This window comes from Antechinus flavipes, chromosome 2 (assembly GCF_016432865.1).
Source record: "Antechinus flavipes isolate AdamAnt ecotype Samford, QLD, Australia chromosome 2, AdamAnt_v2, whole genome shotgun sequence".
Classification (NCBI taxonomy): Eukaryota; Metazoa; Chordata; class Mammalia; order Dasyuromorphia; family Dasyuridae; genus Antechinus; species Antechinus flavipes.
Window position 1 is genome coordinate 21,030,576 of NC_067399.1, and position 23,887 is coordinate 21,054,462.

Here is a 23,887-nt window from a genome sequence, read left to right on the forward strand (position 1 = left end):
GGGGGCCCTCAATGGGGGGCCGAGGGGAGCCACTGATGATCTGGAGGCAGGGAGGCTTTATTTGACGGCTCAGTGTGAGGGCAGGTGGGGGAGTGAGCGGGGGCCCAGAGGCTGACGGCAGGAGCAGAGCGGATCCTGGCTGGGCCAGAAGAACCAAGACCCAGAAAGATTGGAGACCCGAGTCCAGCTTTGTGGTCACAGCGGCACCTCAGGGCCACCCAGGGGGCCGCTGGCGGGGCTGGGCTTGAACCTGGGGCCATGGATGGGCAAGTTTGGAGTTGGGGAGCCAGGGAGCGGTTAGATTCTGTCCTTGGAGGCAGAAGGATGGCCAGGAGAGAGCTTGCGCCGGAGCGGGGAGGCGGCCTTCAGGGAGCCCTCCCCGAGGGGCCCGTTTGTCACTGGAGCAACAGCTTTGTGTACATCTCCTGGTGGCCCCGAGCTGGCCGGCTTCTGCCTTCTCCCTCTCCTCTCCGGGCCTGGTCCCACCCTTCCCTCTCCCCCGAACCAGTGACTCATCCAGGTGAGGAAGGGGCTACGTGAGGTGGCCCCATCCCCTCCCTCCCAAACCCCATTGCTGACCAGTCAGGGCAAGACATGCAGGGGGTGGGAGGGGGCCAGAGGGCTGACCCAGGATGGGGGCTCTGGGGACCTCTCAGAAGCCCCTCTGGCTGCGGAGGCCGGGGCTTTGTTCTCGCGGGGAGGGGGCAGCTTAATCAGGGTTGAGTCAAATGACCTCTGAGGTCTCCCCCAGCTTGAAAATTTTGATATTTTGCCCTTCCCCCCAGTAGATAAGAGAGCTTGTGCTTGGGCGGGAGAGAGTTTGGAAAGGGGGGGGTTGGACTTTGTTGCCAGGGAGCTCCTGGATGTCTGGCCCCCGCCCCAGCCCGAGAGCAGGGCCCTCCTTGTCTTGTGAGCTAACACCCCCAAAGCCCGGTTTGCCTCAGCTGAGTTGTCTCTCGGAACAGTGAGCGTCGGGGACCCAGGAGTCACCCTCCCCCTTCCCCAGCTTCTCCCCCCCAGCACCATCACTGAGGAAATGGGAGAGTTTGTCCCTCAGCTCGGGGCCCTGGGCTCTGGCCCATCACTGTCACAGGGAGGTTTCCCAGTTACTTTAATGACAACTCCGGGAGTGGGGGGTGGGCCCCTCCTCTAAGAAGTCCTGAGGGGGCTCTGGCCCGGAGGGGACCCGCCCTGCCGTCCTGCTGCCCAATCACAGGAGCAGGCGCTCAGCCCTCTGGCTCCCGAGGGTCAGAAAACAGGCCCAAGGCACCACATGAGGGCCAGGCCAGGCCAGGAGGGCCACGAAGCCTCTGGACCCTTCCCAGAAAGCTGGTTTCAAGAACATAGAAGCCTTGGGTGACAAAGGCAGCCATCAGAGTAGATCCTTGGTTACATTGCCAAGGACGGCCACTTGCCCACACTGGAGCCCCCGGCCTTGCTGTAACTTTGGGGTGACCTGGGCTGGTCTGATGGCCCAATTTAGCTTCAGCTTCTCCCCCTCTAAAAGGGAATAATCATACAGGGTCCTCAGTCTCCTGCTCTAGAGGGAGGGGACTGGGCCAGACAGTCTGGATTCCTCCTGCCCTGACCTCTGACCTCTCCAGCCCAGAGCTGGAGCCCCTCATTTTGTCCATCCCGGGGCCATTTGGGGGCATTTGGGTGAAGCCGCCTATTAAGCCCTTCTCAGAAGTGTTTTTAAAAGCAGAAGAAAGAGCTTTAGGGTGCAAAGGAAACAGCGGGAAGAGCGCAGGTGCTGGGAGGGTGCCCAGCGTGCCCTGCCACCTGGCTTTGGGAGCAGACTTGGGGGCGGTGGTCAGGAGCTGGTGGGGAAGCGGTGCTGCTGGGGCGCTGCGAGAGGTGGCAGAGGCCCGGCCTCCCTCCCCAGACCCTGTAACCAGAGGCAGGCCCTGAGCCCTCCGGGGCCGTGGGGCGCACGCAGGCGCAGGAGACCCCAGCTAAGGGTCGGTCAGTCAGATGCTTCCCAATAAGCCGACCCGACGTCCATCGGAGCAGTCGGATAGAAGGGCCCCAAGCCGCCAAGTGCGAGGGCGCTTCTCCCCAGGAAGGAGCCAGTGAAGCCATGGACGCAGACAGAGGGGAGGTCGCCCTGTAGCGGAAGGGCTGGGGCGGAAGCACGTGCTTTCTGGGACGGCTGTGAGCTCACAGCCCTGCAGAACCCTGCACCCTGAGCTGGAGGCTCCCTGGGCTCACCACCTGGGGGCGTCATTCTGGGTGACCGCTCGGGTCTCTTCCAGCTCCGGGTCTCTGATCCTGGGCTCTCCTCAGCTTTGGGGGGCTTCCAGGCACTGCTGGGTCAGCCCTGGGCAGAGACGCTGCTGTGAGGAGCGGGGCCACGGCTGCTTAACGCTCCCCCGGGGCTTTTGGGGAGTCAGCAGGCGTTTGGCGGTGCTCAGTGTGTGTGTGTGTGTGTGTGTGTGTGTGCGTGCGCCCTGGGGGGCCCTCCTAACCTCCCCTCCCAAACCCCAGCCCCCACTTAGTGCTGAGGGGTGGGCATCAGGGAAGCCCCTGCCCCGCCAGCTCCAGCATTAAACTGTGCGGGGAGCCGGGGCCACAGCCACAGCTCAGGGGCCCCTGGGCCTCCTCCCTGGGCTCCGCCTGCCTCGGCTGCTGAGCCAGCTCGGCCTGAGGGGCTCGGGGCTTTGGGCCCCAACCTTCCAGTGGGTCTCTGTGTGCACGTGTGCATGTGCATGTGCGCACGTGTGTGCTTGCATGTGGGTGAGCATGGAATGGCACGTGTGTGCGTGTGAGCGGACTTGTGTGCACTGAGTGGACGGGGTGCTTGTGCGCTTGCATGCGTGTGCACGTGGCGTGTGTGGGCGCATGTGGCGTGTGCACGGGTGCTTGCACATGTGCTTGTGTGTGTAGTGTGCACACGTGTTTGTGAGTTTGCACATGTGTGTGGTGTGCGCACGTGTGTCTGCGTGTGCAGGCTTGCATGCGTGTGCGCACACTCAGTGTGGGTGGGTCTGCAGCAGGAGCAGACATTAACCAGGAGGCCCGTGGTTTTGTCTCCTTCGCAGCCTGGACGTGTCTCCTCAGGTAGAACCTGGCCCAGATGCGCCTGCGCCGCCTCCTCCGGGCAGCCTCCCCTGCTCCCCCCCTGTTCCTGTTCCCGCCGCTGCCGCTGCTCGCATGCTAAGCACTAACCTCTTTGCACCCGCTGGCGCCACCGCCTTCGCCTCCTCCCCTCCCCCCTCCCCCAGATGTCTGGGACCCACCAACCCGTTCCTCCCCTCCCTGCAGAGCAACCCCTTCTTTGAGGAGCTCGTGGCGGACAAAGCGCTAAAGTTTGCTTCACCTGCTCGCTCTCTCCCCAGCGGCTCGCTGGGAGCGGCCCCCACCGCGCCCTCCCCGCCAGAGTGGGACGACACCTTCAACGCCTTTGCCGCCAGCAGGCTGTCCCCCGATGCCAGGCGCGGACCCTCGGCCCCGGCCGCAGAGACGGGGCCGGAGGAGCCCGGGTCGGCGGCCTTCGGAGCGCCCCGGAGCGGCCATGATGACGCGGGGCGGGCCGAGCCCGGAGAAGACCCCCGGAGAGGGGGAGGCGGCGCAGCACTGGCACTAGAAGCCCCTGGACCCCCCAGTCCTGAGGGAAGGAGGGTGGCCACTGCCGGCTGGCAGTCCCCCGTGTTCCAAGAACCCAGCCCCTCCTTGTCCGCCAAGTGGCGCTCCCTGAGCCAGGAGCCCGAAGAGGACGGGACCCTCTCCCTGTGCCGGGAGGCAGACCAGGGCCCAGCAGCCGGCGGCCCCCTAAGGAGAGCGGGCAGCGAGGGCGAGAAGTCGCCGGGCCCGGGAGCGCCCCGCGAGCCTCGAGAAGAGCCTCCGGGCCAGGAAAGCCGGCTCTTCCAGGAGCTGAGCGTCATCACTGACCTCTGGTCGTCCGAGATGCTGAAGGTCACTCCTGTGTCGGAGAGCCCCCCTCCCATCCCCAAGAGAAGTTGGGAGCAAGAAGAGATCCTTTGGGGCGTCTTGGATGAGCCCGGAGGCCCCGCGCCCTCTCCAGACTCTCTGGGAGACGTGGGCAGAGAAGTCTTCTCACTGCCCCCTGAGACCCGGCAGGCGTCCCTCGAGGAACTGAGGCCCGCGACGCCCCCCCCCAAGCCGCCGCGCCTTTTCACACCCCTGAATTCCCAGAATTCCCAGAGCGAAGAGAAGGAAATGCTGAGCAAAGAAGGGACAGAACCGTGGGTCGAAGACATCCTCCTGAACTTCCAGGCTCTCAGCCACCAGGGTGAGCCGCAAGGGTCCGAGCCACAGGGGTCCGAGCCACGGGGGTCCGAGCTGCGGGAGCCTGAGTCAGAGGGGCCCAAGTCAGAAGGGCCCAATCCACAGGGGCCTGAGCCACAAAGACCCAATCCGCAGGAGCACGAGCTTCAGAAGCCTGAGCCACGCAAGCCCGAGCCGCAGGAGCCTGAGCCGCAGGAGCCTGAGCCGCAGAAGCCCGAGCCGCAGGAGCCTGAGCCGCAGAAGCCCGAGCCGCAGAAGCCTGAGCTACAGAAGACTGAGCCGCAGGAGCCCGAGCCGCAGGAGCCCGAGCTGCAGGGGCTCCAACTGCTGGGGCCAGAACTACTGGGGCCCAACCCGGGTCTGGAAGAGCCGGAGCGCTGCCCATCTGCAGAGCGTGCGGACCAGCGTGCGTCCGAAGGGGGCTCCGTCAGCTGCTGGGAGCCGACGCCCCTGGTCCCTCAGCCCAGCCCTCAGCCCAGCCCTCCGCCAGCCGTCCTGGAAATACCTTCGCCGACCCCCGGCTCGGAGAGCGCGGCCGGCCGCTCCCAGCTTCTCTGGGCAGTTCGGGAAGCAGAGTCTCCATTCCTCGGCACGCTGGGGCCCCTCTGGGATAAGCCGGAGCCCCCTAGTCTCCCGGCCCCGGCCGCTTTGGAGAAAGATCCTTTCTGGGGCTCTGATGGTGAAGACGACGCCTCGAGCCCCACCTCGTCTCACGGGAGCCCGGCCTCCCTCGTCCTCCCGGCCTTGCCGTCCACCGGAGACGAAGCTTCTCCAGAGTCTCCCGGCCTAGAACCTGTGGCTCCTCAGGACCCCCCCCCTGCTCGTCCCTCCCCTCCCCCTGTCCCTCCTTCATGCCCAGCCACTAATGTGAGCAGGAAGCCTGGCCAAGAATCCCTCTCTCTGCATGGAAGCCGGCCCTTATCTTTCTCTACCCCGGCCCTGGTGGACTTCCCCGCAACCCGAGGCCCCTTCGAGTTCCCCTCGCCCACCGAGGGCTCCTCGATCCCACAGTGGGGCATCGAGACCCCTTCCGCCCTGCTTGCGCTTCTGCCCCTGGAGACACGACCAGCTGAGGAGCCTCCGAGCCAGCGTGGCACCAGGTGAGGGCCAAGGGGGGACGGGGCGCTGCGGTGCCCGGGGCAGCCGGAGCTGGGCCAGAGGGCCCTGGGGGAGGGGGAGGGGATAAGACCAGGGTTCACATGGAGCAGATCAGAAGAAAGCCATGGATTGGAGGTGGGAGGGGCCAAAGGGCAGAGCCTGGGGCAGGAGGCCGCTGGTCAAGGGGCCCAGGGGCTGTGCTTTGGGCGGAGGGAGCTGCCCGGGGGAGCCAGCCGCTGTCCTCCGGTGGGCATGGACCGGGTGGCGTCGGGATGGCATTGCCAGTGCCTTGAGCAGATCCACAGGACAGATCTCCCCTGCCCCTCACCCCGGCGGCCGAGGCCTCCGGGAGCAGTGCCGGGAATGGCCGATAGGTGGTGCTGCTGTTCCACTCGCTTTTTTCCTTGGTGCCATGGTAGCTCTGGGAATCAGTGTGCCTCTCTCCCCTGTCCTTCCCTCTTCACTTTCTCTCCCCTCCCTCCTCTCCCTTCTTTCCCCCTTTCTTCTCCCCCTCTCCATTTTCTCCTTTCCCTCTCCCTTCTCCCTCCTTCCCTCTCCTTCTCCCTCCTTCCCTCTTCTTCCCTTCTTCCCCTTTTCCCTTTTCCTTTCTCCCTCTCCCTCTTCCCCCTCACTTTTCCCCCTTGCCTTCTCTCCCCTTCCTTCCTCTCTCCTTCTCCTCTCTTCCCTTTCCTTCTCCGTTCTCTCTCCCTCCTCCCTCCCACTTCCCTTTCCTTCCTCCCTCCCCTTCTCCCCTCCTCTTTGTATAAATGGATGGCAGAGAAAGCCCTTCTCTTGCCGGGCCGGCACAAGTGCTGTGGATGCCGGTAGAAGCAGGCCTGACGGCTCCTGCCTGCAGAGTGCTTACATTCTTCTGGGAGAAGACAGGAACCCCGATTCAGGGAGAGAAAAGGCCCGGGGCTGGGTAGGGGGCGTGCCTGGGGGCTTGGTTCTGGAACCCAGGAGATGGAAGTCCAGGAGGCTGGGCGAGGCTCAGGTTCTGGGGGGAGGACGGAGAACTCGGGCTATACGGGCTGAAAATGGTTTGCTGGGAAGGGGGGAAAACAGAAAACTTCTGAAACCCCTTCCCCTTAGAAGGTTCTGATTGTCTGGGTCTCAAAGTGGGGGGTTGTCAGGAAGAGAGATGTCCCTCATCAGTGTTGAACTATAAGGCCAACTGAGTAGATCCTTTCCGTGGCCCCGTGAGGGAAAGAGGGAGGGTAATATGTACCCACTTTCCTGATGCAGAAGCTGAGGGTTGGGAACCTGCATGGCCGGGACCAGCCTTACTCTTGTGGCTGCCCTGGCAGAGTGTGGGGGCCCGGCTGGTCCAGGGGCGCAGATTATACCAGTTGCAGTCAAATTCACGTGTGGCTAAGTTGATCTTTGGATTCCTTTTGGTGGGATGTCCCGGCTCTGTGATAGAGGAGGCCTGGAGGGAAAGAAGAGGCAGCAGGCCGGCCTGGCTTCAGCCGGGCTGGGACGGATACCTCGGGACTGGCTCGGGGACTCGGAGACGGCCTCTCGGGGGCTCCGGGGCTTCTCTCCTTCCAAGGAGAGCTTCCAATCTGCTTTTTGTTCCCGGGCCTCCCCACATCCTGATGAAGTCACAGATCCGGACCAAAGCCCCAAACCAGTCTCTGATGGTCAGTTCCTCCCTCCCTTTGAGAGTGCCCTGGTCTCCCTGCCTGCCGCTCGTTTGTACACGGATGTCTGCATGTTGTCTCCCCCGTGAGCTTCCCCTCCATTGTGTCCTCGGTACTTAGCCCCAGGGCCTGGCACGTAGTAGTTGTTTTAGAAACGTTGGCTGGCTGGCCGACTGCCGACCCCGTGGGACCAGAGGCAGAAGCCCCGTTTCAGTCGGCCAGTCGGATACTAAGTGTCGGCGAGGCAACCTGTCCCTGCCTTCAGGGAGCTCCCAGTCCAGTGAGGAGACCACATCTCAGCCGCTGTGCGCAAACGAGACAGATTGTGTGAAAAGCAGGGGAGCCGCCTCTTTGCTGAGGAGCGAGTCTGTTGTCGGTGGCGAGGCCGTTGCTGGGTCGTGACCAGCCCCTGTGGAGGCAGGACTGGGGAGGCTTGTGTGTGATGAAGTAAACCACAGGTTGGAAAGGCAGGAACAGCCCAGGCTACAGAGGCTGCCAGCACCAGCCACGCGGTCCTGGAGGTCAGAGGGAGCCCCCGGGCTTTCTGAGGAGGGCAGATGTGTCTTGGTGGCCGAATGGTGCCGTCCTTGGGCAGGAGACTGTGGCGGGCAGTGCCGGGGCTGCAGTCCCCAGGACACAGACGGGACCACGGGTAGCCAGCCTGGTGCCACGCTTGGCCCAGAGTTAGAGGTCCTGTGCGACATCTTCCATACAGAGGAATCATTCTATCCATTCTGGGTCCCCAGCGTTGTGCTGAGCTTAGGCCAGTCAGTCCACAAGCAGAGGAAAAGTATCTGCCCTGGTGGGCTTGCTGAGGAAGGCGCGGGGGTGACAGCCATGTCTGGACCAGCTGGGCCCGTTGTGATCACACAGGACACACAAGTAAAGCAGGAAATGGGGCCGGGAGGCAGAGAAGGCAAGCCGGGATATCAGCTGTGCTACACGGGGCCGGCAGGCGCCCTTCCTCAAATGGCGGCTCCCAAGTGAGCTCACCAGGCAGGGGAGGCCACCAAGGAGGACCCATCTCCAATCTGAAAAGGCAGGGGTAAGACCCAGACCCCTGTTCTCCCTCCCTCTTCCTGCGCTCTCCCCCAAGACTCAGGGTCCGGCTGCACAACTACAAGATCCCCCTCCTGGAAGAGGAGGCAGCTGGGGATCTCGTGGAACCTGCTGACGGAGGCAGTGATGGCTCCCTTGGCTCAAAGATGAGTGGGGATGGTCTGGCTGCAAGGAGCCGTGGCCCCTGAAAACAAAGAGTGGAGGCCCTGAGCTGCAGAGACCTGTGCCAGCAGAGCCCTTTGGTTCTGGGGGAGTCCCTTCGTTGTGAAGTACAAGACCCTCCATCTTGCTTACTGTGTCTGACTCTTCTGATCCCACTGGGCTTTCCCAGCAGAGATAGCGGAGGAGATGGGGGCCATCTCCTTAGCCAGCTCATTTTACAGAGAAGGAAACTGAGGCTGAGGGTCATGGGCGGCCAGGAGCCAGGGAGGAGGCAGGACTCTGGTGTCACCTGGCGGCTCTGGGCGCCCCTTGCCTTCAGCAGCATGGTGGAAAGCCAAGTGTTGAGGACCAGGCCGGCTTTTCATAAGGGACTAGGCACAAAGCCGGCCCACGGCGGGCTGGGGGAAGATGGGCTTCTCTCTGTGACTCCAGGAAAACCGGAGAGGCCGGCTTGGGACCGGCTGCTGGCAGCCTTGTTTTAGAGGGCTTTCGAGCCAGTCCAGACGCACCAGCAGGCACTGAATGGGGAGCTGGGGACTGAGCCGGTGCCGACAAACCCCCGGGAGCCCCCTCCTCCCGCTTGCATCAGCCTGTCCTGGCCAGAGGATGTAGGCAGCTTTTGGTCCAGCACCCCCATTTCACCTAGAAAGAAAGTGTGACCTACTCGAGAAAGGAAAAGACTAGTGCAAGGTCATACACTGGTAAGGGCAGTCAGGCGTCCCTCCCCTCGGGGCGCCCCTGCACCCTCTCCACCCCACCTCTGCTCAGCCTCTAGGAGAGGGTCCCCGGGGCACCTCCGCACCGCTCACTGCCCAGTGCCAGCCCGGCCTCAGCCACTTCCTGGCCCCCAGCAGGGCCCTCAGTGCCTCGGTCTGTTTCCTCATCTGTAGAATGAGGATGGTTCCAAGCTGCTACTTGTCGAGCACTTTGCTTTCCTTCAGCATAAATGCTAGATGTCCTGCAAACAAGCCTAAATCCCTCCATGTGCAAATTCTGCTTGTTGCTTCTAACTCTTGTCCTCAGGGACCATTCAAAACTCAGTCTAATTACCCTTTGACCCTTCAGATACCAGAACCCAGCCCCTCTAGTCTCCTCTTGTTATTGTTCCCAGTAACTTTCCGATCCTTATAAGATTTCATTTCAAGGTCCCTCTAGACTCCAGGGTGCTTCCCCTGTGTGTTCTGCACTTTATCGGTGTCCCTTCTGAATTGGGTGCCCAGAAGAGAGCTCAGTACTCTAGATGTGGGTGGGTGTCCCCTGGCTTTGACCAGATCCTACCATGGCCTCAGACCGGGCGTTTGGCCTGTAAAATCCAGTCCTTTCAGAACAGCTGCCGTCTGTGACATTGATTATTTGAGCCCATATAAGTCTTTACTTTTTTCTCCCTTAAGATCCAGCCCAGTGTGGTGGTCAGTGGAGGAGATCTTTTGGGATCCTTTTTAGGTGCATGAAGGCAGATTTAGGCTTGCTGTCTTGCAGATTAAATAAGTTTGTCATCCATAGGCCTTTCTTGTCATTGATAAAAATCTTGAGAAGCCCAGACTAAGGCCAGAGCTCCTGTAGGCTCAGATGGAGATTTCCCACCAAGTTGCTATTGGATCATTGATGACTTAACGCTTCTTAGAGCTGGTCATTCAACCTGTCCTGAATCTGCCTTACTGGCCTGTCGGGTGGGCCACATCCCAGCACGTTCCCACCCGAACAGCACGAAAGCCTTTGTTCGATGCCTGCTGCGCAGTCCTTTTAAAGATTTCTTCACATTTCCCTTGCGTCTTGAGTCTCCCCGTGAGCCCCAGAGCCGGTTTTTGTAGTTGAGTTCACACCATTTTAAAACAAGAGCCTCGAGTTGAGGGAGACCGCCCTGGCAGCTCATCCCAGTCTGATGAGGGCAGTGCCGGGACCTGCCTCAACGGCAGCTCTCTCTGTGTTAGAATACTCTGCCTCTGTTTCACAGATGAGAAAACCAAGCCAAAGAGGGTAAGGGCTTGCCCCGAGTTCTAGGTGCCCAGAGCTGGGCTGGAGTCAGCTCAGATTAGTTCCAGAGAACAAATGGTTAAGCTTTCAGTGGGAGCACTGACAGTGCAAATGTTACAGATCATTATTATTTTGTTGGTGCTCTAGGCTTAAGATAATGAAAGAAGAAATGCTGATAATTTAAATTAACCTGCCATGTTTCTTCCCCCTGGTCCCCAAAAAGAACCAACCTCTGGGAATTCTGCAGCTACAGTATAGTAGCAATGACATTCAAACCCAGGGCTTCCTAACTTTGAGACAGGCTCTTTTCTCTTCAGGGCCACGTTGCCTTGAAACTACAGAAAAGTGCAGAGATTCAGAAAAGGCCATGGCCATGATTTTTGGACAAGTAATACTGGCTCTAATGTTTCTCAGTGAGATGAAAATGGAATCATTTTCTCATGTGCTGATGTGCACCTGAAGTGTGTGTACAAGCATGTGTGTGCAAGTGTGCACATGCGGAGAGAGTGTGTGTGTGTGTGTGTGTGTGTGTATGTCTATGTGTTTCAGCCTCAGCCAAGGGTTAAGAGGGAAGCCCTTGGGGTATATAGTACCTTCTCAGCAGGCAGAATGGCAAGAGCTCTCACCTTGGAGTCTGAAGCCATAGCCTTAGCCAAGCTCCTCAAGCCTCCATTTCCTTATCTCTTCAATAGTGATGAACCGACCCCTCAGTACCTCCTGCTCTGGATTGTTCCAAGGGCACCTTTCCCAATTCCTTTACCTGTGAGGGACTGAGACCGCCTTGCGTTTCTTCCTCATCTGTTTTCTCTTCCCACATGTGAGGCCATCTTGTCGCACCCATCCAACCCTGGGGTACCCTTGAGGGCGGGAGGACTGGAGTAGGTGCCAGTCATTTTACTTGATCCATCCCCCACCCCTATGGGCTCACCAGGGCAGATGTCATGTCCCAGTCTTGGAGAGGAGGAAAGGAAGGCCAAGGGAGGGAAGGGAATGGGCCTGAAGCTGACTTGGGACCAAGTATGGCAATCAGGACTTGAGTCTCGTCTGCTTCTGTTCATCTGAGTCCTAGCGTTAAATTACCTGGCTTCCATGGACCTGTCACTGCTCAGCTCTTGCTCCTGGTCCCCAACTACCCGAGAGTTTTCTCTAGTACAGATAGTCTTCTGTCATCCCATTGGGGGTTTTCTTGGTAGAGATCCTGTTTCCTTCTCCAGTTCATTTTACAATTGAGGAAACTAGCCAAACAGGGTGAAGGCACTTGCCCAGGCCCACCCAGCTAATAAGTGTCTGAGGCTGGATTTGAACTTGGGGCCTGGTGCTTTGTACACTGAGATACCCCTTGTGCCTTCCTTTTACCTATCTGTGAAATCAGCCAGTTGCAGTAGAATGGCCTTGGGGTTCCATCTCAGAGATGTGCTCTGCCTCTTGGGGCCTCCTTTTCATTTCCTGTAAAAGTAGGGGCGGATCGGGCAGCCCCTCTGAGGTTAATTGCCCATTCTCTAAATTTGGTGCATTTGTATCTGGGTGTCTGAGCCATGCATCTGGATTTATTTCTGGTTCTCTTGGAGTTCTTCCTCTGCTTCTGTTGTTGCTCATCTCCATGGCCTCCAGCATACCATGTGTAAGCACTTTGACTTCTCCATTTGATTGGCTGGCCTTCTGGAGTCTTAATTGCAGGTTTAATTCTTGATCTCTTTTCCCTTTTTATTATTTTTTGATGAAAAAAGTTAGAGATAGACATGACTCGCCCTGTGGCCTACTTAAGCTTCATACCACAAATTTTGGGATGAGGAGTTGCTTTGGAGCATTGAGAAGTGGTTTTTCTGGAGTCGCACGACCAATTTGTGTCAGAAGGGGGACTTGAACCCAGCTCTTGCTCTCTATCTAGGATAAGATTTGTTAATCAGGCAACTAGCAATTGTTATTGCCAATTATTTTTGGCACTGTGGATTAATCATCTGGCAGGGAAGTCATTGGGACCACAGTTTAAACCTCCTTAGATTCTTACTAGCTGTGCAATCCTGGGCAAGTCACTTTACTCTCCCTCAATTTCTTCATTTGTCAAATGAGCCGGAGAAGGAAATGAGAAACCACTCCAGTGTCTTTACTGAGAAAACCCAAAAGGGGTCACAAAGTTGGATAAGTATGGATAAAAAAATGACTAACCAGCAACATTTGCCAGGCCCTTTGCTAAGAAAGGCAGCGGTCCCCACTCTTAAAGAGTTTGCAGTCTTACAGCAGGATATATATAGGATAAACCGGAGATAATCAATGCGGGGATGACCCTAGGATTCAGAAGGCTTAGGAAAGCCTCCTGGTGGGATTTTAGTTGGTACATGATGGAAGCCAAGGAGAAGAGATGAGGAGGAACAGCCAATGGAAATGTCCAGTCAGGAAGTGGGAGCTTCTCATTGGAGTAACAGTGGAGATCATCGACTGTGTGGAGTGGGATGGCGGAGAGGATGAGACTCTTGGAAAGGTGTGTGAGAGGAGCGGGTTAGCAAGGGATATAAGGCTACACAATGCTAAGGGAAGCATTTTGTTGGCAGTTTGTATCTGATGTGGAAGCAAGAGGGAGCCACTGGGACGCATGGAGTAGAAGAAGTGATATAATCGGACTGCATAAGAAAATCACTTCTTTGGCTGAGGGGAGCGGGAAGAGCCAAGTGAGGCGGGTGGGGGACTCCTTAGCAGCTCTTGCACTAATCAGTGTGTGAAATGATGAGGACGGACAGAAAAGAGAAGGTGGGTCTGGGGCTATATACTTGTTACAAAGTGTATTGTACAATACAAAAGTGTATTGACTTGTAAAACTTGCAACTTTTTATATCTTTTTGTTTTTCTCCCGCTGTGCATTGTATCTCTTTGCGGCAATCATTGGGCTCACTCAGAGCACTCAGTTTTATCTCATGGAGGATTTGATGATCCTTGAAATGCTTGATTTTCCCATCCCAACAGCCGGTGCAATGTCTCTGACAGTCACTGAAGTGTACTTTTTAAGAGCTACAGCTTTTCTATTTATCCTTAGAATAAGATCTGTTCTTAAGAAGCACACAATTAAAAATGAAATAATGAAATGTTTGCTTGGTACGATATCCAAAATGTAACTCGCAGAGCATTAACTAAAAGTGAGGAAAGTTAGCTCAGTCTGACACTATGGGGTCAAGGTCAGACGTTCAAAGTCAGCCTAGTGTCCATGGAAGCAAATACCTGCATGAGAACCTCTAAAAATCGACTTGTTCGAGGCAATCTGCACACAGTTGTAGGTTCTTTGTAAATGTCTGTTGAATTTAATTTAACAGTATTTTAAATACATGGTTAAATACCTCTGGGGTCCCTTCTGAGATTTGGTGATTTCCAAAAGAAAAAGAGTCTTTTCCCATCCCAAGCATATTTTATTGGCATTGTCTCAGACCAGTTTTAAAACATGACTGCTATCTCTGATAATGTCATTGCTTTTATTGTGGTTTCCCTTCCAAAGACCCCATTTGAGGAGAGAGTGCAGGGTGTCCAGAGCAGGGCTCCCTGGGTGGTGAAGGGCCATGAATGGGCCCCTTGTGTGGATGGGTCCGAGGCACTGGCTGTCCAGTCTGGAGCCGAGATTGCTTGAGGGATGGGACAGCCGCATCCTGTGGACAGTGTTTGGTCCCAGAAGGCAGAACCAGGATTATGGGTAGCCACTGCCAAGAAGCAGCTTTAGGGCAAGTAACGGGAAGAATTTCCTAACAGGTAGAAGGGGCAGTGTGGGGTGGGCTTCAGGCTAGGACTGGTGACTACTTGTCTTGAATGTTTGAAAGCGGGTTCTGGTTCAGATCCGTCTCTAAAATTCATCCCATCAAGGCTCCCATCTAATTGCTCTCTTCTTGTCTCCCCAGTCCCCACCCCGTGAAGCCCCTCAGCTCGGCCCCCCCAGAGGGAGCCGCAGACAGGAAGCCACCTCGATCCAGCCTGAGCTCAGCCTTGACCAGTGGGTTGGAGAAACTCAAGACAGTCACCTCGGGCAACATTCAGCCTGTGGCTCCCCAGGCTGACCAGACAGCGGAGTCCAAGATGAAACTGAAGGTAAGCGGGCTAGGTGGGGAGGCGGGTCTTCGTCCTGTCCTGGACGGGAACCCAGGGCCAGTAGTGTTGCCTTAGGTCACCGAGACTGGATTCAGGCCCCTGACCCAAGCTGTCTTCCCCTTGGGTACCTCCAGAACTGCATTTTCAGAGCCGCCAGCTCAGTGAGTCAATCTACAAGCATTTGCTGAGCCAGCCCCCTCATGTCTGAGACCGGGGACCTGCTTTGGCTATCTCCTTCCCTGCTGAGCCCCATACTGTCCCCTTGGTTTTCCTTTACCCATTGCACAGATGGATCCCCTTAGAGTAAAAGCTCCTGGAGGCCAGGGGCGTATTATGATATCTGTGTGCTGGGGCCTGTGGGGAATGGGGGAGTCCAGGCACCGTCCCTCAGTCCTTGGCTCTGCTCGTCTCAGGACCCCTCACAACCGGACCAGTCGGCCAAGTACTACCACCTGACCCACGATGAGCTGATTGCCCTGCTCCTGCAGCGCGAGCGAGAACTGAGCCGCCGTGACGAGCACGTGCATGAGCTGGAGAGCTACATCGACCAGCTCCTGGTGCGCATCATGGAGACATCCCCGACGCTGCTGCAGATCCCGCCGGGGCCCCGGGCCCCCAAGTAACCCCCTCCCTCATTCCTCCCCTGAGGGCTCACAGGCACACACACAGACACACAGACACACACATACACACACACAGACACACACACACACAGACACACACACACACACACACACACACACACACACACACACACACACACACACACACACACACACACACACACACACTCTCACTCTCTCTTACCCCCACAGGCAGGCAATCTTCCCAGCAAAGAGTTTATGGTGGGATTGTGGGGGAGTTTAGGCCCTTCCTGGCAGGGGAAGAACCAGGGCCCCAAAGAGAACCTTTTTTCTGCTCCCCCTGCTGCCAGGGACAGATCCGGAAGGGAGAAAGCCATCTCTGCTCTGGCCTGTTTCACTTTGGGTCTGCTGGAACTTGGGGGTGGTGTAGTCTTCCAGGGACAACATGGGGCAGCGAAAGGGGTGTTGCTATCTGGGAGGTCGTGAGACTCCCTATCCAGGTCTGAACCCGATTGTTCCAAGCCCCCAGCCTGGCTGGAGCTGCCCTGCTCCCACTCCCATGCCCTCATGTTACTGCCAGTGTTACCTCCTGGGAACCAGGCTGCCAAAACGTGAGCCTGACAGCCAGCCGGCTCCTCCATCGCTCCACGGCTGCCCTTCCTGTCTCCCCTCTGTGTGTGTGTGTCTGGGTGTGCATTGTGAGCGCCTGGCCCTGCCCTTCGGGTAGGGGAGGCCTGATGGAGCTTGGACGGTGCATCTTCTCCGGGTCTTTGGCTTGTTCTATTCTGGGAGGGATTTGGGTTCTGTTGCTTGTCCTAAAGAGTCATCCCCCCACCCCAGGTTTCTATCTGATCCCAGGCTTCCTGTGTCTGGGGTTCTTCTTGGATCTGTTTGGGTTTAATGTTTGAAAGCTTCTCTGTTCTCTGCTTACCCGTTCAGATGCCAAAACTCTGCAGCCCAGCGGGGTTTGTCCTTAGAAAAAAATCATTAACATGTAAAATGTGCCTTGTGGGGAGGGGCCCAGGCAGGGGTCTGGACCGAGGTCCACCTGCCCCGCCTCCCTTTCCATGATGGGCTTTTTCTATCCGCTCCCCGCTCCTCCCTGCCGAAGAGAAGGGGGGCAGAGCCTCCTGGCCGCTCTGGCCTGGCATCGGCCGTGGGGCTCTGGGTACCTCTGGCTCACCTCCCCAACCTTGAGCTGAGTGTGAGAAAGTGGGAGGGGCAGGTGGGGGGCATTGGAGGGGTGTGGATAGCTGGCCAGCTTGGGGAGAGTTCCCAGGCCCAGGAAGCCAGAAGTGGGGCAGGGGGTAGTGATGTTTGACAACTCCCCCCTCCTCTTCCTCCGTGAATTACTAAGCAGCTCCGTGCCCTTGAGACAAGGACTGAACTGGGGGTGACCCTCTTCTCTCCCATCCCGGTTACTGCTGGCCCGCCCCCGCCTCCCTCCTCCGCTCCTCGCCAAACTGTCTCACTGGAGGCACTGGGACGCTGCACTGGGGGGAGAAAAGCTCTCAGCTGTGCCCCCCCTGCCAGCCAGCCAAGCTGCTATTCTCACCCTCCCCACCCAGCTGCCTTAGTTAACTGGGCTGTGTTGCACTTTAAAAAGTAAGCATTCATCCTGGGTCCTAACTGGCCTCCCCCTAACCCGGCACCCCGGGGCCTGGTCTCAGCCATCTGTCTGCTCCCAGCTTTGACCTGGCTCTGGACAGGTACTCTGGGCAGCTTTGGGGGGGAGCGTAGGGCCTTTCTGGGATGGCAGCTGAGGGGGGCGGGGAGGGCTGCTGCTGGCAGGTCTTGAGTCTGTGTCTGCCTTTGGGGAGCTGTGTCATTGGAGAGAGGAAAAGTGTGAGTGTGTGTGAGTGAGTGTATGTGTGAGTGTGTGTGTATGTGAGTGTGTGCGTGTATTTGTGTGTGTGTGCAGGCGATGAGAACATGTGTGTATAACTGAGTTAACTGTGTGTGTGAGATTCTGGGGGGGCTCTCTTGATGGAGGGACGAGTCCCTGGAAATAGAAAGCAATGCCCTCCCCCCTCCCTCAGTGGCCTCTCTTGAAACCCCATTGGAGACGCTCGCAGCCCGGTTCCCCTCTTGGTTCCCCGAGCCTGCAGACATCCAAGAGGGGGAGGGGGACGGGAGGAAACGCCCCTTCTTGGGGCACAGCCAAGGAGAAAAGGGCCCCGGCCTTGCTGGGCTTTGGGAAAGGGCTGAAGTCCACGGCCAAGCCATGAGTTTTTGCATTCAGACCCAGAGTTCTTGTATGTCGTCTTTTTGCCCTTGGCCCCAGTTGGAGGCCCCAGGAGAGAGAAGGATGAACGTTATTTTGCTTCACTGTTTGTCTTCCTTGTTGCAGTTCATGTTTCTAAAGAGCTTGTTCTTTGCGTTTTAAGCACTTTACAAAGAATAAAAATTGGATTCATCTACAGTGGGCGACTCCGTCTAGTTACTGGGCCGGGGGGTCTCAGAGGGAGGAGAGGGGCTGCCCAGCTTGAAGCTTCACATCCGCCTCCCTCGCTGCAGCCTTGCGAGGTGCAGGGGACCCAAAGGTGGCTCCTGTGCATTGAGACCGCGGCCCCTGGGGACTGGCTGGGGGGGGTGTAAGGATCTAGTGAGGGGGGAGCAGGCGTCCTGGGTCCAAGACCATTGGTGGTTCCACCTCCTGCTTTGTCACTGGCAGGTGTGGTTCCTCTGTCCCACCCCCCTGGGTAGAGCTTCGATTCCCATTTTGAACAGACTTGAACCGAGGCTGCACAGCTGCTTTATTTACGCGCTGATGACAAACACTAGCCACCTGCCGGCCCAACCTCGCACACTCGGGGTCACCTTTCAGGGTCAGTCAGACGGGCTACATCCGTGTTGCATTTGTGTGATGAGCCCATGACATCACAGCCCCCCACGCTGAGGGATCAGAGATTGAGCCCCTCTGGTCAGGCCCCTTCCTACGGCCTGGGTTAGCTCAAGGTCACCAGTGACACTGGGACCCCCGCGGCCCCACGCGGGTCAGTAAGAAGTTGCGGGCTCCCCGGGCTAGGCGCAAGGGGAGCGGGCCAGAGACGGGAGAGCCCCAGGCTCCAGCAGCAAAGGAGTACCCGGTTCGCTCTGAAGCAGGACTCCCAGAATGAAGTTGTTTAAGTTTATAAGGTAAAATACATAGGATTTCAAGGAAAACCAAGGGTTAGTGAAGAGAAAGTGGCGCCCCCTCCCCTCCATAATTAGCGGTTCTGTCACACCGAACCAGTCACTGTACACAGCTTACCTGGCTTGGGCTCCCACTTCGGGGAGGAAGGCGCCGGCCCCATTTGAGGCAAACGTTGGACTGGCCCGAGGTCCCCGGGGAAGTATCTGAGCCTCCGGCCCGGCTGACTGCCCCGGGTAAGAGCCGCGCGCGACCCGCTTTCCTCAGCACCGAGGACTCGGCGGAGCCCCCTGCAGGGGGAGCTGCCCCCATTCCTTGGGCACCGCTATCATAAGCCGCGGGAGCTTCCTGCAGGTTTTGGCCGCGGAGTAGGTGCTTGGGTGGCAATGGCCGGAGACGGCATTGACCTTATGGGAGGTCATGGGAGAAAGTCAAAGTCTGGGGACAGCAAAGGAGTCGGTGGGCCGGTCTTTGCCTTTGCACACGTAAAATCTGGCCCGCGTGGTTATGTCTCATCCGCAGGCACTCTGCCAAGGTACTTGTTTACCCATACTAAAATGGCTGCTGGTGCAAAGCCCCAGCCCCATGCTCTGTGAGAGACGCTCTGGCCTCTCTTGGCTCCCTATTCTATGGTCTCTTCCCAGGAGCGCAGGGAAGAAAGACTACATCGCCCATAGTCCCCCGCGCTGCCCTGACGCTGCGGTTGGCTGTAGCCAATGGGGAGAGGCAGCTGCGGCGGGGGCCGAGGAGGGACATTTTAAAAGGGCCGGGGATTGCGGGCATCAGTGGCCATGGCGGAGACTGCGGCGGCGGCAGCAGCGGCGGAAGCCGCCTCGGCGGAGACCCCTCCGTTCCAGCTGGGCAAGCCCCGCTTCCAGCAGGTGAGGCTCACGGCTGGACGAGGTGCCGAGCAGGGGAGGGGGCGATACAGGGTGGGTGAGGAGGGGGGCAGCGGCGAGTCCATACCTTCTGCCCCCGCCCCCCCTCCAGCACCGGGGTCTGCAGCCTGCGGCCACCGGCACCAGCAACTGCAACCGTGGGGACCGTGGCCGCCGCCGCTTCTCGGCCATTGGACGGAACGGTGGGAGGCCGCTCTTTATGTGGCTTCCCATTGGCCGCTGGCTCTGTCCCTCTCTGGGGGCTGGCTCCGCCCATGGCTGGAGTCTCGAGCCGTCTTGTGATTGGTTGGAGCGGGACCGGGGCGGGATATGATTGGAAGAAGGGATTGGTGGATCTGAATGGGGTTTTTCTTGGGCTGCGGAGCCCTGGAGCCCTGGACTCGAAGGTGACAAGTTCAAATCCCGCGGGCGGATGCGACTTTGCTACTGTGTAGCTATCTTTGAACTGTTTTCCCAGTAGGGCCAGGCCCGGCACTTTAGGGGTGGCCGACTCGCAGCCTCGGGGCTGCAGCCTTAGGTCACTAGTTCTAGCTCTGGCCGGCTCATGGCTCTCGATATCTGTGGATACGCTGCTCTGGCCAGTGTCCTTCAGGGACCCTGGCCCGAGCCCGGGATTTCGCTCGCAGCCCCGGCGATGTGACTCCGAATCGGAGCACTGTCCCTCCGTCTGGCCTTCCTTTCCCTTTCCTGGGTGGCCCAGTTCTTCGCTTTCCCCCGTTCCCCCCCCCCCCAACCCCCTCTCCCCCCCAGTGCTCTCAGGGTGGAGAGTGGGGGGCTTGAACTTGGGAGGGGCGGCTTGGGAAGAGCTCTGTGCAAAGATCGGCAGATTTGCTGCCAGAAACCAAAAAGGGGAGTGGGAGGTAGTGGAGGTTGCTGAGTCATCATCTTGAAGCGGCTTGCCGAGCTGCCAGCCTGATGGCCTCGTTTCCCATCCCCTAAGCGGTGGGGACGGCAGAAGGGCTGGGTGAAGAGAGCTGGCGGCGGCTCAGGGCTGACCCCCGCCTGCCTGGTGCCCCTAGCTCCTTCCCACTCCCCGAGGGCCTCCAGGCCCCTTCCCCGCCTTGCCCTGGAGTGATGTCTCCCAGCGGTGAGGGAGAGTGCAGTGAGGGCATCCCGAAGAGACTTCCCTCATAACCCTGGGGTAGCCATCGATCAAAGGGCAGGAAAACAGGAATCGACTGACCTGTGCTCAGCTTATCTCCTGCCCGCTCCCAGCCCAGGGAAGAGGAGGATGTGGACGGTGTGTGTGTCCTTGTTCCCCCCAAACGGGGAGATTTTCAGAACTGCACCCTGGGATTGCTGCGCTGAGCCGCACATTTGCAGGCGTGCCTGAGCTCTCAGCGTTTTGCCAGCTCCCTGAGGGGTGAGCAGCTGAGATTTCCCTCAAAGAGTAAAGGAGAAAACAGACTTCCCGAAGAAAAAAAGCATTTAGACACCAAGATTCTCCTGAGCTGAACTTGAGGGTTGTTAAGGATAGAGGAGAAAAAAGTGGGAAAAACCAGATTGGGAGAGAATGGATAAGGAGGTGGAGACGCTGGGCGGCTTTGCCCCGGATTCTTGGGAGGTGAAAAGGAAAGCCGGGAAGAGAGAACCGATTTACCTTGGTTAATTAAATAGGGAAAATGTGGGGCTGGAATGCTTTGGGAATAACTCAGAAGCCGCCTCAATTGTTTCTTCAGGGGTTGTAAAGTAGAGCTTTCTGGCTTCCTCCCCAAGTAAAACAAGATGGCCTGCACAGACTTGCTAGGATGAGACTGGAGTGCATCTCCCTGCCCTTGCGGGAGCAGGATGCAAAGGATAAATAGCTTGGTAAAAGAGGTCTTAGTCACTGGGGACAGAGGAAGTGTGTAATCAGACAGTAGCAGGGTCTGGATGTCACTGTATTATTCACTTGTTCCGGCTTTGAAGAAGATTGCCTGTAGGCTCAGAGAAAGCCCCAGATCTGGGGCTGGCAGGGACCTTAGAGGTTTCACAGATCAGGAAACTGAGGCTTGGGAAGCTAAGATGACTTGTCTTCAGTCACATAGATTGTAACTGGAAGAATTCAAATTTGAACCCTGTTCAGAGTCAAAAGCTGAAGATTTAAATCCTGGGTGAATCAGGAAGCTCTAGTTCAAATCAGATCCCGGACAATCACTTAACATTTGTTTGCCTCAGTTTCCTCATTGTGAGAACCAAAAGATACTATTTTCAAAGCACTTACACAGTACCTGGCACGTAATAGACATTATAATAATACTAATTATTCTTAGAAATATTTGGAAGCAGTGGAGACAAAATTCTCAAACAGGGGTCATAAAGTACAATTCAGCAAGTACTAGGAGGTACCCACTATGTGCCAGGTACTGTGGTAGGTGCTGGGGATATAAAGGGGAAAAAAACCAACCCAACAACAATCCTTGCCTTGTGGGAGTTAATGAGAAGAGTAAGTTAACACAGATAAATGAATCTGAATTATAGAGCCATGGATTAGACCTGTGGTGTCTTGAAATAGGGAACTTCTAGGTGAAACGACCCCCTCTCTCAAAGCAGGATTAGGTCCTTTTTCTGGTCCAGTGGATCACTGAGTCAGTCAGGTAAATACATTTAAAATGTTAAAATGCTAGGCCCTGATAGCTTCATAGGGAGGTGTTAAAGAAGCCCCCAAAATCCCTAAAAGGCACCCAAACCAGGTTAAAATAGAACTGGAAAATATTTAACCAAATAAATAAAAATACAATAGAAAAGAAATAATGTTAATTTTCTGTCACTTTCTAAATGATTATGCAGCTAAAAGCCATTGTTGTGTATGGGTTCTATTTGAATTTGATACCATTGCCTTAATTAACACCAGTTTCTAAAAATGAATCAAATATGGATAATTAACCGCTATCAATTGATAATCATAGGAGGAATCACACCGATGGGGGCACCTGAGCTAGGAGTGATAAAAAAGACATCTTTCCAATCTCCCAGGATTCCCTCTGTAGCCCTGAAGTTATACAATAGCCATCTTCTTGGGCCCCAGCCTGCTTTTGCCAATCAGATTATGTACTGTATCTGCAATTTAGAGAGTTACCTAGGATATAGAGACTTTAAGTGACTTTTCTAGGGTCACTCAACCAGAATGTGGCAGAATCAACATGTGAACTTCAGCCTTCTTGATTGAGGTTGACTTTCCATTCACCAGGCATTCTGGCTTTCTGAAATGAACGCAGAATATATGCAGCATACTTTCAGGATTGGAGGAAATCGCTGACTCCCATGGGAAGATCAGGAAAGACTTCATTGTAGTAGGTAGCTCTTGAAATGGGTCTTAAAAGTAAGGTGCGGCTTCTGACAGCAGAGGTGAGAAGGGGTGCCTTAAAGATTTGGGGACTACTGTGTCCAGAGTCACAGAAACAGGATCTGCAAGGTGGTATACGAGGGACAACAAGCAGTTGGTTTGGCTGCAATGTGGGCTGGGAGGAGGCAGGGTAATAATGGGAAATCAGTTTGAGAAGGCAGATTGGAGCCAGGCTGTAAAGGACTTTAGGTACCGAATGGAGGAGTCTGTATTTTATTTTAGAGATGACAGGGATTTTCCAGAGCTTCTTGAGTCGAAGGTGATTAGATGTGATTAGAATAGAGTCTTAGGAATAACAATATGGTCGATTGGAGAGGAGAGACTGGAGCATGTGTGAGAAGGTCTGTGCCAGGGAAAAGAAGGGGGCACATTCGAGGAGTGTTGTGTTTAATTGTGTTATTTTGGAGATAGAAATAACAAGATTTGGCAACTGATTGGCTATGGAGAGTTCGGGCTGGCTTCAAGGATGCTATGACCCTCTGCGTCTATCTGGATCGATGGGGAATGAGAACGGGTTGTTTTGGGTACGTTGTGAGTATGAGAAGCTGATGGGATGGACACCTTAGAGGCATGGCCTCTAAGGCATTTGGTGTAGATGAAGCTCAGAAGAGAGACAAGGGCAGGATGCATTGATTGGAGAATTATCTGCATGGACATAGCTTTTTAAACCATGGGAGTTGATATGTTTGCACACACATACACACACACACACACACACACACACACAGAAAGAGAGAGAGAGAGAGAGAGAGAGAGAGAGAGAGAGAGAGAGAGAGAGAGAGAGAGAGAGAAGGAGAGAGAGGGAGAAAGGGATGGGGGGGGGAGGCAGGCTAAGGAAAGGCTCTTGGGGTAGTAGTGGTGTTCGGTTGTGTCCAACTCTTCATGATCTTGTGGACCGTAGCTACTAGGACTTTTATTTTGCATTATCCCACGAAGTTCATTCAAGTTCAGGTTCATTGCTTCCATGACATCTCTATCCATTTCCTCTTTTGCCATTCCCTTTTCCATTGGCTTTTAGTCTTTCCCAACATGAAGGTCTTTTCTTATGAGTTCCATCTTCTCATTATGTGGCCAAAGTATTTAAGTTTCATCTTTAATATTTGACCTTCCGGTTAATTAGTCTCTTTAAGTATTGATTAACCTTGATGTCCAAGGGACTCTCCATAGCACCACAATTTGAAAGTGTTTGTTTCGTGGTGCTCAATTTTTTTGTAGTCCTACTCTCACGACCATACATTACTATAGGAAAAACCCTAACGTTGACTTTACAACCTTTGTCAGCAGTGATGTCGCTTCATTTTAAGGTGCTATCCAGATTTTCCAGAGCTTTTCTTCCAAGGAACAAGTGTTTTTTTAATTTCATAGACTCTACACAAGAAGGAACGACATGGATGATGATCAAGCAAAAGACATTGAAAAGCAACACACCTCCATGCAGGAGGAAGGCCAGGAGAGAGGAAATACCTGGAGAACGAAGGTGATCCAGGTGGACAGTATTGCAACAGGGGCAGATGCTGCAAAGAAATCAAGGTTTACAGGCTGTTGGAAAGCCTCCAAAGAGGGAGATGCTTCTCCCTCCCAAGGCAACTCATGCCACTTTGGAGCATCACTGAGTCTCAGGAAGCTTGTCTTTTTACCAAATCATGCTTATCCTTTCTACAACTTCTGCTTCCGGTTCACAGCTCCTATTTTTGCCCTTC

General features: G+C 56.0%; 2 protein-coding genes across 5 annotated transcripts in view; both read left to right on the plus strand.

Annotated features, from left to right (window-relative positions):
- Positions 1 to 14,946, plus strand: part of RAB11FIP5 (RAB11 family interacting protein 5) — a 36,321-nt gene extending 21,375 nt beyond the window's left edge. For 2 of the 4 annotated variants that reach the window (XM_051974270.1, XM_051974273.1), the window contains exons 4-6: positions 3,042 to 5,348; positions 14,060 to 14,246; positions 14,660 to 14,946. In XM_051974270.1, coding sequence (XP_051830230.1) covers positions 3,042 to 5,348; positions 14,060 to 14,246; positions 14,660 to 14,869 — 2,704 coding nt within the window. In that variant the 3' untranslated portion in view covers positions 14,870 to 14,946. The remainder of the gene's footprint in view (positions 1 to 3,041; positions 5,349 to 14,059; positions 14,247 to 14,659) is intronic. The other 2 variants (XM_051974271.1, XM_051974272.1) reach the window with 1 other exon arrangement.
- A 3,695-nt stretch (positions 14,947 to 18,641) lies between these two features.
- SFXN5 (sideroflexin 5) overlaps positions 18,642 to 23,887 on the plus strand; it is a 192,034-nt gene continuing 186,788 nt past the window's right edge. The window contains exon 1 of the mRNA XM_051974274.1: positions 18,642 to 18,844. Within this exon, the coding sequence (XP_051830234.1) occupies positions 18,755 to 18,844 (90 nt within the window). The 5' untranslated portion in view covers positions 18,642 to 18,754. The remainder of the gene's footprint in view (positions 18,845 to 23,887) is intronic.